The sequence below is a fragment of the Catharus ustulatus genome, chromosome 5 (assembly GCF_009819885.2).
Source record: "Catharus ustulatus isolate bCatUst1 chromosome 5, bCatUst1.pri.v2, whole genome shotgun sequence".
NCBI classification, from domain to species: domain Eukaryota; kingdom Metazoa; phylum Chordata; class Aves; order Passeriformes; family Turdidae; genus Catharus; species Catharus ustulatus.
Genome location: NC_046225.1, coordinates 32,232,839 through 32,249,795, shown reverse-complemented (window position 1 = coordinate 32,249,795; position 16,957 = coordinate 32,232,839). Strand labels below are relative to the sequence as shown.

The window sequence follows — 16,957 nt, the reverse complement described above, 5'->3', positions numbered from 1 at the left end:
GGTGAGCAGATTTGGAACAGATTACAAAGTACAGTTTTTCAGCTCCTCGGTACTTCGCAGAGAGTGGTAAGTATAAATTTTCCTCCGTGGGGAGGGGGATTTTGAGGTGCTTTCTCTGTAAAATCGAGGTGCGGGGGGCTGGGCTGCACAGCATCTGCCCTGGGGGTTTTGGAGCTGTATGCAGCCGGAGACACTGGTGGGGGTAGCAAGGCTGCCTTGAAACAGTTTCTGCCGTGTGTACAGTATCACGCCAGACAGCTGATTTCAAAGAGAGGCGCCGTTTTTGCTGCAGCCAGTGATTCTCTGTGGGGGAGGTGCCAGTTTTGCCAGCAGCTAGCAGCCTTCTCTTACTGTGTTTTAACTGTGCATTGTAGTGAGATATTAGAGTAACTTGCTGTGGAAATATGGGCTCCCAGCATTCTAATTTGAAAAAGAGCGTGGCTTCACAAATTAGAGAACTTTTAAAGATTGCAAGACAGAAAACTAGAACGCTTTGCTAAGTGGCTGTCTGTAGAAAGATCTGATCTTAATTTGGAAGATATGAATTCGGTTTTATTTTGGAATGAAATTGGAGATTTATTAACTTTAAAAGTCGAAAATGGAGATAAAAAAGCCTTAATGTTCATCCCAATATTTTTGCAAATTAGAAAACTTTTACTTCAAACAGAAAATAACAGCCAGCCACAGCAAACTGCTTCAGAGACAACCAGTTCTTGTATCTGTCCCTCTACATGTGTTATTCCCTCTTCACCTAAGAAATCTGACTCCTCTGTCTCTCTAACTCAGGCTGTCAGCCACGTGTCTCCTGCTGAAAGCAGACCCCAACATGGCTCCAGCCACATGGCTCTCAACTCTTCTTCTTCCCATAATACTCCTTCTCCCCTGCTAACACCCTTAAACCCCTGCCCAAACTCATCCTGGCCCCTGGGTATTCAGGGCAATTCTCACTCTATTCAGGTTTTGCCATCCCTTCCCCCAAGCTATCAAGCTAGCACAGATGGGGGTGGGGGTGGGGGTGGGTGTGGGAATACTGGTTCTGCAGGTTCTATGGGACCTCCCTCTGAGATAAGGCCCTCGGCTCCGCCCATTCCTCAGGACACTGTCTCTGCAAAGGGACAGAATACACAGATAACACAGCCCAGAGCAGGGGGAGGGGTAGTGCCTATCCCTAAAACCCTGGATCTGGAAACCCAGATTCCGTCTGTGGCTCCTGTCACTTATATGGGTAGGAGAAATGGCAGGAGAACATATCAGCCACTGACATACCAAGATAAAAAGGAAATTTGTAAGGTTCAAAGAGAATTTGGTAGACACAGTGAAATGTTTAAAGGATTTTTAAGAGCAACATTTAGTTCTAATGAGATGGTACCCAATGATATTAAGGATTTATTCAGATGTTTGTTATCCCCTTCTGAATTTGATTTATGGGAAAGTATTTGGAAAAGATCTTTAAGAGTGCTTTTGCAAGAACTACAACAAAGCCCAGAAAGTGCAAAAGATGAGGATGATAATGATATTACACAGGAACACCTAACAGGAGAGGGACAATTTGAAAACCCTGATAAACAGGCACGTTTATTAACTAAATTTGTTTTGGATAAGATCTCTCTAGCAGCAGAAAAAGCTTTCCATCAATTACCTACTGTTGATGTTACAGGTAGTTATGTTAATATTAAACAGTTTCCTTCAGAAAGTTTCTTGCCGTTTCTGGATCGCCTCCGTGCACAGGTGGAGAGACAAGTCTCGGACCCAAAGGTGCAGGCAGAGCTACTAAAGGAGATGGCTCAGAAAAACGCTAATGAATCATGTCGCAGGGTCATACTTAGTCTTCCCCTCGACCCACCACCTAGCTTAGCACAGATGATAGAAGCCTGCACCGGAAAAGCAGAACTGTTCAGTGCACCAGAGAGGAATCCAGGACCAGCACAATCAAGGTCTGCAGCAGCTATGACACCAGGACCAAGGAAGCAACCGGTACCACCACAGCAGCTGCAGCACATCACCTGCTTCCAGTGCAAGAAAACAGGACACTATGCAAGGGATTGCCCACACAACCAGAAACAGAAGAAGACCAACAAACAAAAAAACTAGGTGTACAGCGCGTACCCGCCATAAATACCATAACGCGCAAAGATATAAATACTGCGGGTTCCACACGGGAAAAAACCTCTCTCTTTAAAAATAAGGGGGAGGACGGGACAAATGGTGTGGGGATTAATGATAGCATTAATGTTAAATATTCAATTAGCAAGGGTTGGACGCCTTTTGGTCGTCTCAATCTTAAGACCACTAAAGGTGTTTGTTTTATGTCAACAGAGTGGACAGCAATTACAGTGGATCTGTCTAGCACTTCACTGAACCTGACGCTGTTGCATTTGGAACTGCGCTGTGAGTATTTAGTTATGGGGGACACAGCACACACACCCTTGGAGATGGAACTACTTCCATTATCCAAGAAGGAAAATGTCTCAGGTTTCGTTCTCTTAGCACGCTGCTCACAACCACCTTGTTACCTGAACGAGGGGCAAATCCTCGCCCAGGCCATTCCTGTTCCAAAGGAAATCACAGCAGAAGAAAAATCACCTGAAGTCTATTGGGCAGAGGTGGTGGGTGAGGAAAAACCCTCTGTGGCATGCAATCTGACCCATGGTTCAGACCATCTCCATGTGGAGGGGGTGCTGGACACAGGGGCAGATGTGACGATCATACCCGAAAGGATGTGGCCGTCACAATGGGAATTGCAACCCGTGGCAGGCAAAATCCAAGGTATAGGGGGAATCAAATTGGCAAAAATATCAAAAAGCATCGTGCAAATTGAGGGGCCGGATAGAAAAATAGCTAGTGTCCGTCCGTTTGTTACAGACTATAAGTGCCCCCTGTGGGGAAGAGATACCATGTCTCAGTGGGGAATGAAAATGGTAATCCCCAAAAGTCCTCAGGATTTTTTAAAGGCGGCCACTGAGGAGCGCCCTGCCCACAAATTGACATGGTTAGATGATTCTCCAATCTGGACAGCTCAGTGGTCGATGAGTAAAGAAAAACTCAAGGCGCTGGAGGAGCTTGTAGCAGAACAATTGGCAAAAGGACACATAAAAGAAACTACAAGTCCTTGGAATTCCCCGGTATTTGTAATTAAGAAACCAGGGAAGGACAAATGGAGATTGTTACATGATCTCCGGGAAATAAACAAAATTATAGCAGACATGGGATCACTTCAACCAGGGATGCCCTCTCCAACGATGCTCCCTCAAAATTGGAAATTGGCAGTTTTAGATATTAAGGACTGTTTCTTTCAAATCCCTTTACACCCAGCAGATGCTCCACGGTTTGCCTTCTCTGTTCCTACCATCAACAGAGAAGCCCCAATGAAGCGCTACCACTGGAAAGTGCTCCCTCAAGGGATGAAGTGTAGTCCTTTCATATGCCAGTGGTATGTGGCCTCATTGCTGTCCCCAGTGCGTGCTCAGAGAAAGGAAGCTATCATCCTACATTATGTAGATGACTTGCTTGTGTGTGCCCCCGATGACTCTATACTCCAACACACGCTTGACCTAGTGGTTAAGGTTTTAACCTCTGCTGGATTTCAATTGCAGGAGGATAAAGTCCAAAGGATGCCACCTTGGAAGTACCTAGGCCTGGAAATCACTGCAAGGACCATTGTTCCTCAGAAATTGGACATTAATTGCAACCCAAAAACTTTAGCAGATCTCCATTCCTTGTGTGGGTCTTTAAATTGGGTTAGGCCCTGGCTAGGCCTCACTAATGAGGACCTAGAGCCCCTTTTCAATTTATTGAAGGGGGAGAGAGAGCTGATTTCTCCCAGGGAACTGACCCCAGAGGCAAAAACCGCAATCGAAAAGGTACAGAAAGCTCTAGCAGAGAGGCAGGCTCATCGCTACAAGCCTGAACTGCCTTTCAAATTCATAATTCTGGGAAAACTACCACATTTACACGGTTTGATATTCCAGTGGATCGAGGGGCAGAGAGATTCGCTCTTAATCATAGAGTGGGTCTTCCTCTCCCACCAAAGATCCAAAACCATCACAAAGCCACAAGAACTCATAGCTCAGCTGATTCGTAAGGCAAGGATGAGACTGTATGAGCTGGCAGGTTGTGACTTCACATGTATTCACCTTCCAGTCAAACTCTCTGAGGAGGGAAGGAACTCTCCTGAGAGGCTGACAAAGGAGATGTTCGAGCACTTGCTCCAGAGCAATGCCAGTCTCCAGTTGTCTCTGGACAGCTACAGTGGACAAATATCAGTCCATGCCCCGTCTCACAAGCTGTTCAATGAGGAATTCCACCACATTCCTCGTGATAAAAGGAGTCGGAAACCACTCAAAGCTCTCACGGTGTTCACAGACGCTTCTGGGGCTTCCCACAAGTCGGTGATGACTTGGAGAAATCCTCAGACTCAGCATTGGGAAGCTGATGTTGAGTTTGTGGAGGGTTCGCCTCAGGTAGCTGAACTGGCTGCAGTGGTAAGAGCTTTTGAGAAGTTCTCAGAGCCAATCAACTTGGTAACAGACTCAGCTTATGTAGCGGGAGTAGTGTCCAGGGCGGAGCAGGCAGTGCTCAAAGAGGTTGACAATGAGCAGCTTTTCAGGTTGCTGTCAAAACTAATCTATCTGATTTCTCATAGAGAACATCCGTTCTATGTGATGCATGTGAGGTCACACACCGATTTGCCAGGTGAGATCGCAGAAGGGAATCGTCAGGCAGACTCCCTTGCCACCCCAGCAGAACAAGCACGCCTCCCTGACATCTTCCAACAGGCAAAGCTGAGCCACCAGCAATACCATCAGAATGTGCCAGGTCTGATCCGTCAGTTCAAGCTAACACGGAGTCAGGCTCGAGCCATTGTGGCCACCTGTCCCAGCTGCCAGCTCCAGGCCATGCCATCGCTAGGTGCAGGGGTTAACCCCCGAGGCCTTGGCAGCTGTGAGGTGTGGCAGACAGACATCACACACATTCCCAGTTTTGGTCGCCTCAAATATGTTCATGTAAGCATTGACACATATTCAGGTGCAGTTTATGCCTCTGCCCACGCAGGAGAAAGAGCTGTGCATGCCAAACAACACCTAGTGCAAGCTTTTTCAGTATTGGGGATCCCTAAGGAAATCAAAACAGATAATGGCCCAGTGTATGTGTCCAAGGAGTTCCTAGAATTTGTCCAGCAGTGGGGAGTGGAACATAAGACAGGCATCCCCCACTCCCCCACAGGCCAAGCTGTGATTGAGCGTGCACATCAGACGCTCAAGCAGGTTCTGGCTAGACAGAGCAATTCAACTGTGTGGATGTCTCCACAGCAGAAGCTGTGCAAAGCCCTGTTCACTATCAATTTCTTGAACTGTTCATTTGAAAACATGAATCCTCCAGTGGTTCGTCATTTTAACAGTGGCAAACAGTTCAAGCTGTCTGAGCATCCACCAGTTTTGATTAGGGATCCAGAAACCTGGGAAACCAAAGGTCCCTATGAGCTTGTTACCTGGGGACGTGGTTATGCGTGCGTATCCACTCCCTCAGGCCCTCAGTGGATTCCCCAGAAATGGGTGAAGCCTTATGTCCCTAAACAGCCAGCTCCAGCTGAGGAGGAAGAGAAGCAAGTCGCAGTTGCTTCGAAAAGAAGACGCCGCCGGAGAGGAGAGAGAACTGACACAGAAGACGACCTTCCGGCAGACTCAGAGACTTTTAACATGTTTTAAAATGTTTGTTTTCCTTTTAACAACCTAATACCTTTCTCTCTTCTTTTAAACAAAAAAAGGGTGAGATGTTGTAACCCAATACCTTACTGTTTTGGGAATGGTATGTCCCTTTAGCCCTGTGACCCCTGCAGGACCGGTGGACTGGCCCCTGCGGTGGGATTGGCCTGAGGCCGGGGCTGACCCCTCCCCTTTCCTGACCCTTAAAAACCTGTGCCCCGGTTTGGAACTTCCTCTTTTTATCCTGCTCTCCCGCTCTGACCACATGGAAGCCTAAGAATAAAACAGGATACCAACCCTGGGATAAAGAGCCTCTAATATCCTTCTGTTCTACATGAAACAGCATCCCAGGCCAGCTCTGCAGGGTATTTGGGAAGCAGGCAGGCCCATAGGGTGCTGTTTCATTTTATGATATGTTTTTGGAAAAGTAGAAAGTGGCTGTATTTTTCTGCATGGTGTTGGGAACCCATACTGAATAAAAAGCAGGACTTATTAAATGCATGTTTGTAGTGTTACTTGATTACTAGAAAAGAATTTGTGTCTGAAAACCAGTGTCTATAATTTCTAGGTAAAGCGACATAACAGTTGATTCACGTATTTGAACATGGAATTGGAGTCCAGAAAATGAGGTCAAGGAGTGTATTTTTATGGTATATGGCCTTCTTGAATAAAACTTCTAAAAATGCAGATCACCTATGTCAACTGTATTACTATTAAGTACTCCAGACTAATCAAGGCATTCAATCATGAGACTTTTAAATTCCTTAATTTAGTCCTTTGCTTCCCCATACACACAAACTTTGACTTTAAATATTATGTGGGCAGTTTCATAAAGGAATGCTGATCTTAGGTTATTCCAAAGAAGAGCTGATCGATTCCCATCTCTTTCTAATTGAAACTGAAAGAAACCCCAAAACAAACAGGGAAAAAATATATTTCTAAGTGTAAAAATACCACTTTCACCCTCCAACACTATGCCTTTTTCCCCACGTTGAGCATAATATTGACAATCAGGTCTGTGATGGGAAAAGTCTCTTCACCCAGGTCAAGCCAGTTATTTCTTCTGCAGGACAGAGGAGAAAGGGGTAATGTTCAGACTTTTGCATATCTTTGAGCCACAGTGACTGTACAGTCTCTCCCACTCCTTGTGTTGTATTGACACTTGCTCTTCTCTGGAGGAAACAATTTCTTGACTGAGACAAAACATTTTTACCAAATGAAGGCTTAGGATTGATACAGAACAGCCGAGTGGAACACAGCTGAGCTGTGCTACAGGGGAATGGGTGATTTAACATCCTCTCTGGATAAACTCAGCTAAGTGATCTCACATGCACAGATCCCTCAGGATCAGTGTCACTGCTGTTGGACACTTCCCCCCACTGCCTGCTCACCCTCTCTCCCGACATGAATTCATCCTGTCCTCCCAGGGCTGCATCTCCCCATCAGGCCACAGCTGATGGCTCCTTAGACTCATTCAAACCTCTGTTTTCCCATCAGTCTTTCTTCCTGGTGCATTTGTCTTGCCCTGTCACACCAGTCAGCTGCATGCTGGATCCCTCATGAGCTTTGGGGGAGACACAGCAGGGAATGAGCACAAGCATTTCTTCTTTGCTTATACACATACACTTTATGTGCGATATCAGTTATTAGCAACATGTAATCTACGTCTGAATTCAAACTCAAGATCTTCAAATTTTATACACTTCTGATAACACAACTCCATATATTATTACAGGCATTTTATCTATGCTTTGATTAGTCTTCTAGTGTATGACTGGCATCTTGCTCTTTAGTCTACAATTTAACCACTTAGAAGCTACAATATTAAATTCCTAATCAGGTTCTCATACAGCTACAATAATTAGACTTTTAAGTCTTCAGAGATTACTTAGAATACAGTTTAGAATATAATATTATTGCCCATATGGGAGGCTGAGACTTTAACATATGTATAGCAAGTGTTTCTACTAATTTGATGTTTCTACTTTCAGAATCAGTCGGTTTCACAGACTAATTAAAGCACAGCTTTTGCAGATGTCAGTGGCAGCCATGCAATGAACACTGCCACATGAGGATGACCCAGCCAAAAAGACCCAGAAAATCTGCTATGTAATTATTATCCATTTGTAAGGTTTTTAGAGCAAAAAAATATTTTCCCTGACTCTCTTTCATGAAACAGCCTTCATTTTTTAATCCTCAACCACATTTTATCTTAATCTTCTATAGCCAATGAAGAAGGGATCATATGGACAGCATAATTCACCATAAGTTTTGATTCATGCTTTTAATGGACACAAAGTATGTGTTTTTGTAGAGCTATAACATGAAGAAAATTCAGTATGGGCACATAGCACAAATTAATATTGTGTCCTTTGCCTAAATTCCTAAGCACTGACTTTGCAAAATTAATACCTTTCTCTGACATAGGTAGCTAACTAAAAGAAGAGGAAATCATTTTCCCCTCCAGCATTTTATAACAGGATACCATGCAGCATCACTAATCAGATCCTTTAGCTCTCCAGACCTTTGTTTTTTTGAGAGGGTAGAGTGATCTGACAGCACTGATTACCAGCCTCTAACCAGAGGTGTTACTCAGGAGGAGACATTTTGAAAGAAGTCAGTAAGTCACAGGACAATCTTGGGCTTCATTCTGGCTTTGTAACACAGTGCTCACCAAGCACAGCTCCTTTTTCTGCTCATTCTCATTCATACCTCACCCCAGATGCTTCAATCCCATCATTTCTTGTCTGATCACTACCTGCTTTCCATCATCTCATCCCCTTCTTTCTGTACAGAATCCTAGTTCTGATCTCACCATTCTCTGACTTCAGATGGTCACACCCCTCTCTCAGAACTTCCTATCCTTCTCCTTTAATTAATTTACTGATCCCTGCTGGCTCCCTCTTCACATCCCTTTCCTCAGTCTCTACTTTCCAGGACTAATAGTCCTCCTGATTCCCATTTTCCCTTTCTAAGTCACATTAGTCTTTTCTCTCAACTCTCTGTTCCATTGTCCCATCTACCTGTTCCCTTTGTCTCTGGTTTTCTTGTCCTTTTTCAGTCCTTCCCAATACATTTTCACCTCCTCTTTCAGATACAACAATTATGACTTCCTAATCCTCTCAGCTTCCTTGGCCTCCCAGCCTTGTACCAGACATTTCAAAGTCTGATTTGATGGCTTCAGAGTAATGGCAGTCAACAGAAAATGCACGATGAGATGTCTGGTGACAGATCCTCTGGGTGACAACAAGTATTAGACAACATCTATTAGAGGAGAATTCTTTTCTTTACTGCAACTAGGCTTGAGCAGCCTCATCAGCTCTAGTGGGATGGCCGTCTGAGGGTTGTCTCTCAGGCGCAGTGATATTGTAGAGGGATACTTCAAAAAGTACTGTTTAAGAAAATTCTTTGCTTAATACAAGATTATCCAAATTGATCAAAGTAGGCAAAGTAATAGTTCCTCATATTCAGAAAAAAATTTGTTAAAGTTTTGCTTGCCTTCTTGCTCAAGGTCCACAGATGGCACATAAAATTTCAGAGCAAATGGTTCAAGTTTGGTAGAGCTTCTATAAATAGTCAATACAGGTTTTCAATTTGGGTAGCTTCTGGTGCTGTTAACAAAGAGACGAAAACATTCTTGCCCAAGCAGCACTTGCAGGATCTAACTTTCAAAGCTTCAGTTTACCAATACATAATATTTTTTACTACGTTCTGATATTAGAGTAAATTTTCCTTAGGAAATCTAGCCTGCATGCCTGATTTTCTGCAATATTTTCATGTTTTGCATATATATATATTTAAACAAGATGCGCATTTTTCTTCTAACTACAGGAAAGCCAGACAGATTAATGCCCAAGTTAAATGAAAATAAATAAACAAACTACTAATTATTACACAATGATTATTCGAGCTTTGTGCAAATGCTGGAGTAATTTCACTTTCTTATTTATAAATCTGGAAGAAATCTTAAAATATGTTACAAACTATGTAAACAGGAACACAATCATAAACTTGCAATTTTCAGAAGGATTCAGGATTGTCTCTTTCCCACATTTGACAGAAAGCACTTGGTATAAAAGATCTTGGCCTTCAAAAACAGTTGTCACCTGCATGAAGTACCAGAACAAGTAAAGAGATTCAGAATGGGTTTAAAGAAGATTATCCTTGGCATTTTAAAGTGAGGGTAAGGAAGGAAAAAATTATGAGAGGGGAACAGAAAGAGGAAGCTAAAGGAAGAAATAGGATTGGAAACATCAAGTAGAGGCACAGAGCACAAAGGGTTAAAACTGTAAGAGTTGTAATTGTTTTCATAAGGAGCCTGTCAATCCTTTTTGGAGCTCACTTTGAATATTTTTCAATACTAATGTTCTTCTGTTTTGCTTAATGATTGATTAATGAATTGTTTGAGATCCTGTCACTTAGCCAAGGTCCAGGAGGATAAAATAGCTTTTGTCCCCAAAAAGCCAATCAAAGGGACACTAAAGGCACAACTGCGCACTACAGTGGCTGCAGCAATTACAGCTGATTATTTGCTAGGAAAAAAGATGCAGTAGCAGCCAGTGCAATGCCAGCCACCCAGCTGAAGTGACCTGCTAGCTTTGCAGAAAGGGTGACCCACCCAGGCAGAAGTTCATCCTGGCAACACATCCGGTGCTGGCAGTTCCACAGCTGGAGTCTGAATTTACTTATCTCCATGTTATAATCACTGCTCTTGTGCTAACAAAACCCATGATACAGATGTTGCTTTGTTTTCATAGAAACCTCTGGCTGGAACAGTATTCCACTTGGGAAGACAGTCAGGCAGTTACCAGTACATACAAAGCTCGATTGCTTGAATTAGTTTTGATTATTTAGATTTGGAGGCAAAGGTTTTTCATATATAAAAAAAATTAATGAAGAATCTCAAGGAAGGAGAGTGAAAAAAGTGATTGAACTTTAGCTGTTGAATGAAAAAACTAAAGAGACACAGCTTGAATGGATCTGAGCAAATCAAATGAATAGCTTTTGTGCAGTATATACTCCTTATTTTACTTTTTAAAGAATTAGAAGGATACGTGACTTTGTAGAAATTAATAAAAAAAATACAGCACACAAAAAAACTCCAAACATAAAACCTCTGCAACAAAATACAGATGAACTTGCAGCAGTCCACAAAAAAAAAAAAAAGAAAAAGATATTCTGAGAGCAGTTATACCAGGAATGTTTATTATCAGCTAGCCTAAAAGCTTGAGCAGAGTTGAAGCCTATTGAGCAGATGAAATCGGCCATCTTGTAGGTGTGGTTATAATTTACATTGCTGGCTAAAGCTCCAAAACGGCGGTGAAACTGTGAACTGTACACTGAGCAAGGTGCAGAGATGTGACACTAAATAGGAACTAATTTTGGTGCAAAACAGAGCCCTAACAGGTGCTAGAGACTCCAGGCATGGATGTGCTTTAATCTATGAATTCCCCACTTCTCACTTTAACAAATCTAGATGAGCCATGTCGTTTTCTATAATACACTATGTATGATGTATATACCTAAAAAGGTAATGGCCATTGTAACTAGTAGGTCCTCATTCACAGTCCTTACTGCTATCCTAATTTGCAGTATGTTTTAATATATTCCATTATATTTTATAAACTCCATAGCACAGATGAATTTAACAGCAGAAATTACAGAAAGAATTTGCACATCTTTTGTGAATGTTTAATGTTTCTGTGTTTTAATCCTTTGGCATAGAAAACAGTAAAGGTTTAATTTCTTGAAAACACTTATGTTATGCTTTTATTCTGCATAACTGGAAGTACTACTTTAAATATAGAATTATAGCTCATGGAAAATGCATGAAACCAGATCTTGTTCACAGGTTTCATACTGTCATTATTGTTGCTTTCTGAATTTCCAATACATTAATATCACTGTTTTTTTCATGCATGCAGGTGTCGTAATTATGTATTCCTCTAAAACATACAGGAACTGCTTAGAGTTTTTCCACTGATTTAACTGAATTTTGTGACTAAAAAAATAGCTGTGTATGGAAATCTATTTCCAAGTTCCTAGTGGGGGCAATACCCCTTAAAAATCTTATCTTAAGCAGCATCCTATGAACACATGAGCACAAAATTATTTCATTTAAAAGCAGGAAAGAGAACAAACTGTTGCACAATACTGAGGAAGACGACAGAATTCAACCTTTTGCCCCTGTTACTTTAACAAAACTGTCATATTATAAATATGAACATCTACACAATTAATGAAACATTGTTTTAGTATTTACATTGTGCAACAGAAAACAATTTCTAATAATTACTAACAGAAAATTATAATCATTAGAAACATTCAGCCTCCAGATCAGCATCACAGGCATTCACAGAGACAGCTTTACCAAGTCATAAGAACCACTTACAAACAGGTACTCAAATTTAATGAAGAAAACATCACTAAAGCAAGCAGCATGTCCAGTGTAACTCCCACCACACAGAAGTGATTTGCATCTGAAGGAAAACTAAAATGGAATTCAGAATCCCTCTTGCATATTATACTGCCTATCATGCTAAAAATTAGTATTACCTGAACACATTCTGCCCTTTGAGAGATATCTATTCTAGTAGCACTTGCGCAGTAACACTTCAAACTACTGAACTGAGTCTAAAATGCGGATTTCATGGCATCTGAGCTAAGTCAGTTCTGTAGGTACCTTCAACAAATATTTACAGCAAGTATTTAAGCAATGTTTAAGCTGTTTCTCATTTTTAAATTTCAGCTCATAACGATTAATAGTAACTCTTGAGGCATTAAGTGCAAAAACATCTGATCCTGACATGTAGCTAGTAACCTTGAGAGACTGCATTACACTTTGATTCTATTGAAAAATAACTGACATGAAGAAATGTAGAATAACACTGAGATATTGTGATTTTTAAAAGAAATCCACTCCTGAAGTTTATCAGCTATCTGCTTTGCAATGTTCAAAACAAGAAAGGAAGCCAGGGACACTTACCCTTGGTACCAATAAGCATGAACATATAGAAGCAGCAGTTGGGTGTCATATCTGTCCTTCAGCAATTCAATGAATCAAGTCAGTGGATGCTGTCCTTTGAATTGCACACCAGCCAGAGCGCTGCACGTACAGTCTGCCTCTGAGAGCCTTCAGCAGTGGCTGAAGCAAGCTCCCTTCTCTCCCTGCCTTCCTCCGTACTCGCCTTTGCTCTAGGTCTCCCTCTCTCTCCCCTCCCCGGCACACAGGCACATGAAAGTTTCCAGGATCACAGTTCCTCCTCTGCCTTACGGGCCAGGATCTGCTCTGTGGCAGGCAAAGGCTGGGCTGTGTGCATGGACACAGCTCTACCCCAAGGAAAGCTGCTGCTGCTGCTGCTTCACAAAACACAGCCTGGTCCCCAGAAATATCATCAATAGTCCAATAGTTTTTCCTTCTGTTTCTTTCTCTTCCTAAAATTGCAATGTTGCAAGGGATCTGAGAAGCACAGTTTTATTTAGTCAAATGTGTTTGAAACCAATGTTTTCTGTAGTTTAGATAAAACTGGAGGTTTTTCAGCTAAGGGGAAGTGAAATTTATAAATACAGTCTCTTTGTAGCAATCCAGACACTCACCAAAATATAGAAAAATGCACAATGTAATTTATTTCCGATATCAGCCTATCACTTTGCTAACCACCCTTCATGACTAATGCTAAGGAAAGCAATCTGAAAGAAAAAAATGAAGTGTTCAAAAATATATTCTTTATGAGGAAAAGTTTTTTCACGGTTTTTTTGTCTTACTTGAATACTTTGGAACATTCCTATCTGGCCCTTGATTTTACTGCCACCAGTAGACCATGGTATTCCCTATTACATAAACAGTCACATGGTTAAAATCTGTTTTATGATGTGAAGGCTAACATTTAGCAGCACAGCAAGATACGCTTCAAAACATGTTGGTCAGTTGAGATGAACTCAAGGGAGGAGTTAAATTTTATGTGGACTCAAAGAGCTTCAAACCTTTAATTTTTTTTTTTTTAGAAAAAGGTTGTCAAGATGTCAATGGTCAGCATTGTTAACCTGTGAGCAGCTATGTCAGGTACTGAGGGAAAAGAGCTTCTCTGACTAGGGAAATATGTGCATGCATGAACACATCCACAAAACGGTGAATTTAGAAAATGAAAAAAATCTTTATCACAGTCAAGATCATAGCATTGTTGCTATGGCAAAGTTGTCTACAAAATAGACATTATGAACTGTCAGTCTCTTGATCTCTGATATAAAAGAATACAGAACAGAGAGGGGCTTACAAAAAGGTTGTTGTCTATGGAAACCCCAAAAAATACTTTGACATCTACTATAATAGTACCAGTAATAGCCGATGTACAGGCAAAACAGATCAAAAGGATTAGATATCCATAAAATATTTATTTTATAAGGTGGGAACTAGCTTTTGAGCATATCAAGTAAGATCACACTTACTTCAAACAACTGTTTAAGAGTTGATCTAAGTCCTACATCCTCTAGGGCTAATGCGTAAGCTGAAAAGCTCTTCCAAGGTGAGAAAATAGAAGAAGAAACTGAACCAAGAAAGTGAATAATAAGTGAAATAGTCTTTCAAGGAAAAGTAAAATATAAGCTTTACCTCTTCAGTGCTGGGTAAGACAGAACTTACACTCTAAATAAAGTGTAGTTATAAAGGATTTTCTTTCTTGTGTAGTTTCCTCTCTGGCTTTCTGCTTCCGATCTAGTCATAACCACTTGAGATGTGTAGGAACCATACACATGTTTGGAATAGATCCTTTAACCTGATAATATAATAAATCAAGCGAACTGCTTCTTTTAAAAGCAGTCTGACCCACTATGAAAGTTGAAGATATTCTGCCTCAGAGTAAACAGGGAAAACCCCCAAATGTGATACATACCACTCACACATATTTTCTGAAGCTCAGTCCCAGGGGGAGTCGTCACTTTTCAGCTTTCCTCTTTTTCAAGGACGTTTAGCAAGGATACTCATTAATTTTGCTTAAAATAAACACTTGTTTTATGGAAAATCCGAGATCATCTCTCTTCTAAACTTCTTACACATTTGTAATATCACAAAAGAGGCAGCCGCAGTTTTCTAGTCCATTCTCTCAGTATAACAATATTTTAATCAAGAAGCTAGAGTTACAAACACACGCATTGCTGAACTTTGGAATGCAGAGCAGAAAAAAGGAGGAGAGACCAAACTTTTGAAAAATAGTTTTGGCTTATCTTACTTGAATGCATTTTTGCTTCTTATTTAGAAGAAACTCGTTTGTGTATTAGAAAGGCAATGAGTGTTTCCCCCCTGACTAAAATGTAAAAACTCATGGCATATTAGTGTTTAAGAAATATTTTTAAAAAACAATAGGTTTTATAGCCTAATTCCTTAGTAGCAAAAAAATAACTCATCAGAATTGCATGTTTTCAAATAGCTTTGAGAAGATATTGGACTTCACTGGGACAGTCAGTATTTGCTCTTATTTCTGCTTACAGCAGTTTTATAATTAAAGTTCAGTTTAAAGACTATCTAAACTGAAGGAACTTAAGTGTCAGATCTGTGGATGACAACCTCCTCCAAACATTCAACAGACATTCTGCCACCAAAACACAAACTAACAGAATACATTAATGTTTCATTAAATCCAAATAATTGCCATTTGCTATCAAGAAGAGTCCCCTCATGTGTCTATGACAAAGTGTTCAAAATCAAATTTTGAACTAAGAATTCAATCACTCCAATTATTAGACACTTTAAAATAAGTTGCTAGTGAAGTTCCAGCACCTTGTAGGTTTTTTTCTATTGTTCATGCTAGGTAGAAGCAACTTCACACAAGTAAACAAAGCATAGCTGCATGCATCACCATTGTAATTTTCCTTAGTAAAAATAAAAATACACCAAGCGGTAAATCTGCTACAAAGGAAATAAGTTAGAATTCCTTTTCAGCTTGAAGAAAAAAGGTTTACTTATCTGCAGGCTGCAGCTACTCCTTCGAAGGTTAACAAATACTGCACACCAAACTGGCTCAATGCTACAACTGATAAGCTTCAAGCAGATGCAGTATACATAGCAGAGAAGTTGCATCTCTAAGTTTTAGCCTATATGAGGCAGATAGATTTAGTCAAAGTCTACCTGTTGCTGTGCTTCTCCAAGTAGTGAGCAGTATGGATCTCAGATATACTTCTGCTCATTCCTAATGCTGGAATTTTCCTTGGTTTAGTTAGGAATGCTTTTAAGGATGCTTTATGTCATGCATCAAATCAAAGACCCACAAGACAATTGCTACGCCAGTGATGGTTTTATTACTAAGAGTTACTCATTAGACAAAGGAAATTTTCAGCTGAAAATGCTGACTAGATTGTTAGCTGTTTTGCTGTGTTTCTAATGAAACACAAGAAAGTGAAGGATGAAGCACTGAAAGTAAACCTGGGCCCATGTTGTCATCTGCAGTCATGAAGATTATGTTGTTCATACTTAGAAATGACAGCCCAAGAAGTGACCTTCTTGTTTTCTAAGCCATTTGATGACCAAAAGCTAGGTTTTGTATTATAGCTATGTGAATAACTAATGTACAGATAAGGCTTCTGAATGCAGCATTTAAAATCTAAATCCTTCATTATGTACGTCAATCCTACAATCCAAAAGATTTAGCTGTGCAAACAAACATAATTGGCTTAATTAATTTACATTGCATTCAAAGTTCTGTAAGTGTGTTTTGCAGACTGTACAACTGAGAATAAGACATTTGTATTTTACAGGGTAACTCTTACCTTTAGAGGATATATTCCTCATTTAACACCTACACCCAGGTTCCATGAGTTCAGAGCAAAGCAAACTAAAGGATCTCTTTAGCACAAGAATGTCTAAGCACAGAAAGATAGAAAATACCTCATTTACAGCATCTCTTTCCAAAGATTAAGCTGTACTACAGTACTTTTATCACTCTCTATTTCATATACTTGTGCCTCAAGCAGTACTGTAAAAATGGACTACTTTTTGTAAAGATTACTCTTCCCATTTCACAATTACAGAGTTTTAATAGAGTATACCTCAAAAAACCTGAAGAGCCTGGGACACCTGACCTAATGGGCCAGGCTAGCTATGCAGGCACCTCTGCTGTAGGACCTCCTGGCTTCTCACTCCCCTCTCCAGACCCTTTTTATCAGCACATCTGCAGCTAAGCTGGGATTACTGACACTTGCATTTAGAGAAAGGGGAGAGACATTCCTCTTTTAGAAAAATTACCTGAGCTGAATGTTCTCACCTG

At 40.8% G+C, this 16,957-nt stretch overlaps 1 protein-coding gene across 4 annotated transcripts in view; it reads right to left on the bottom strand.

The window, feature by feature from the left end:
* Positions 1 to 13,006, bottom strand: part of RXFP1 (relaxin family peptide receptor 1) — a 57,037-nt gene extending 44,031 nt beyond the window's left edge. For 3 of the 4 annotated variants that reach the window (XM_033060753.2, XM_033060754.2, XM_033060755.2), the window contains exon 1: positions 12,688 to 13,006. In XM_033060753.2, coding sequence (XP_032916644.1) covers positions 12,688 to 12,736 — 49 coding nt within the window. In that variant the 5' untranslated portion in view covers positions 12,737 to 13,006. The remainder of the gene's footprint in view (positions 1 to 12,687) is intronic. The other variant, XM_033060752.2, reaches the window with a different exon arrangement.
* Positions 13,007 to 16,957: the final 3,951 nt, after the last annotated feature.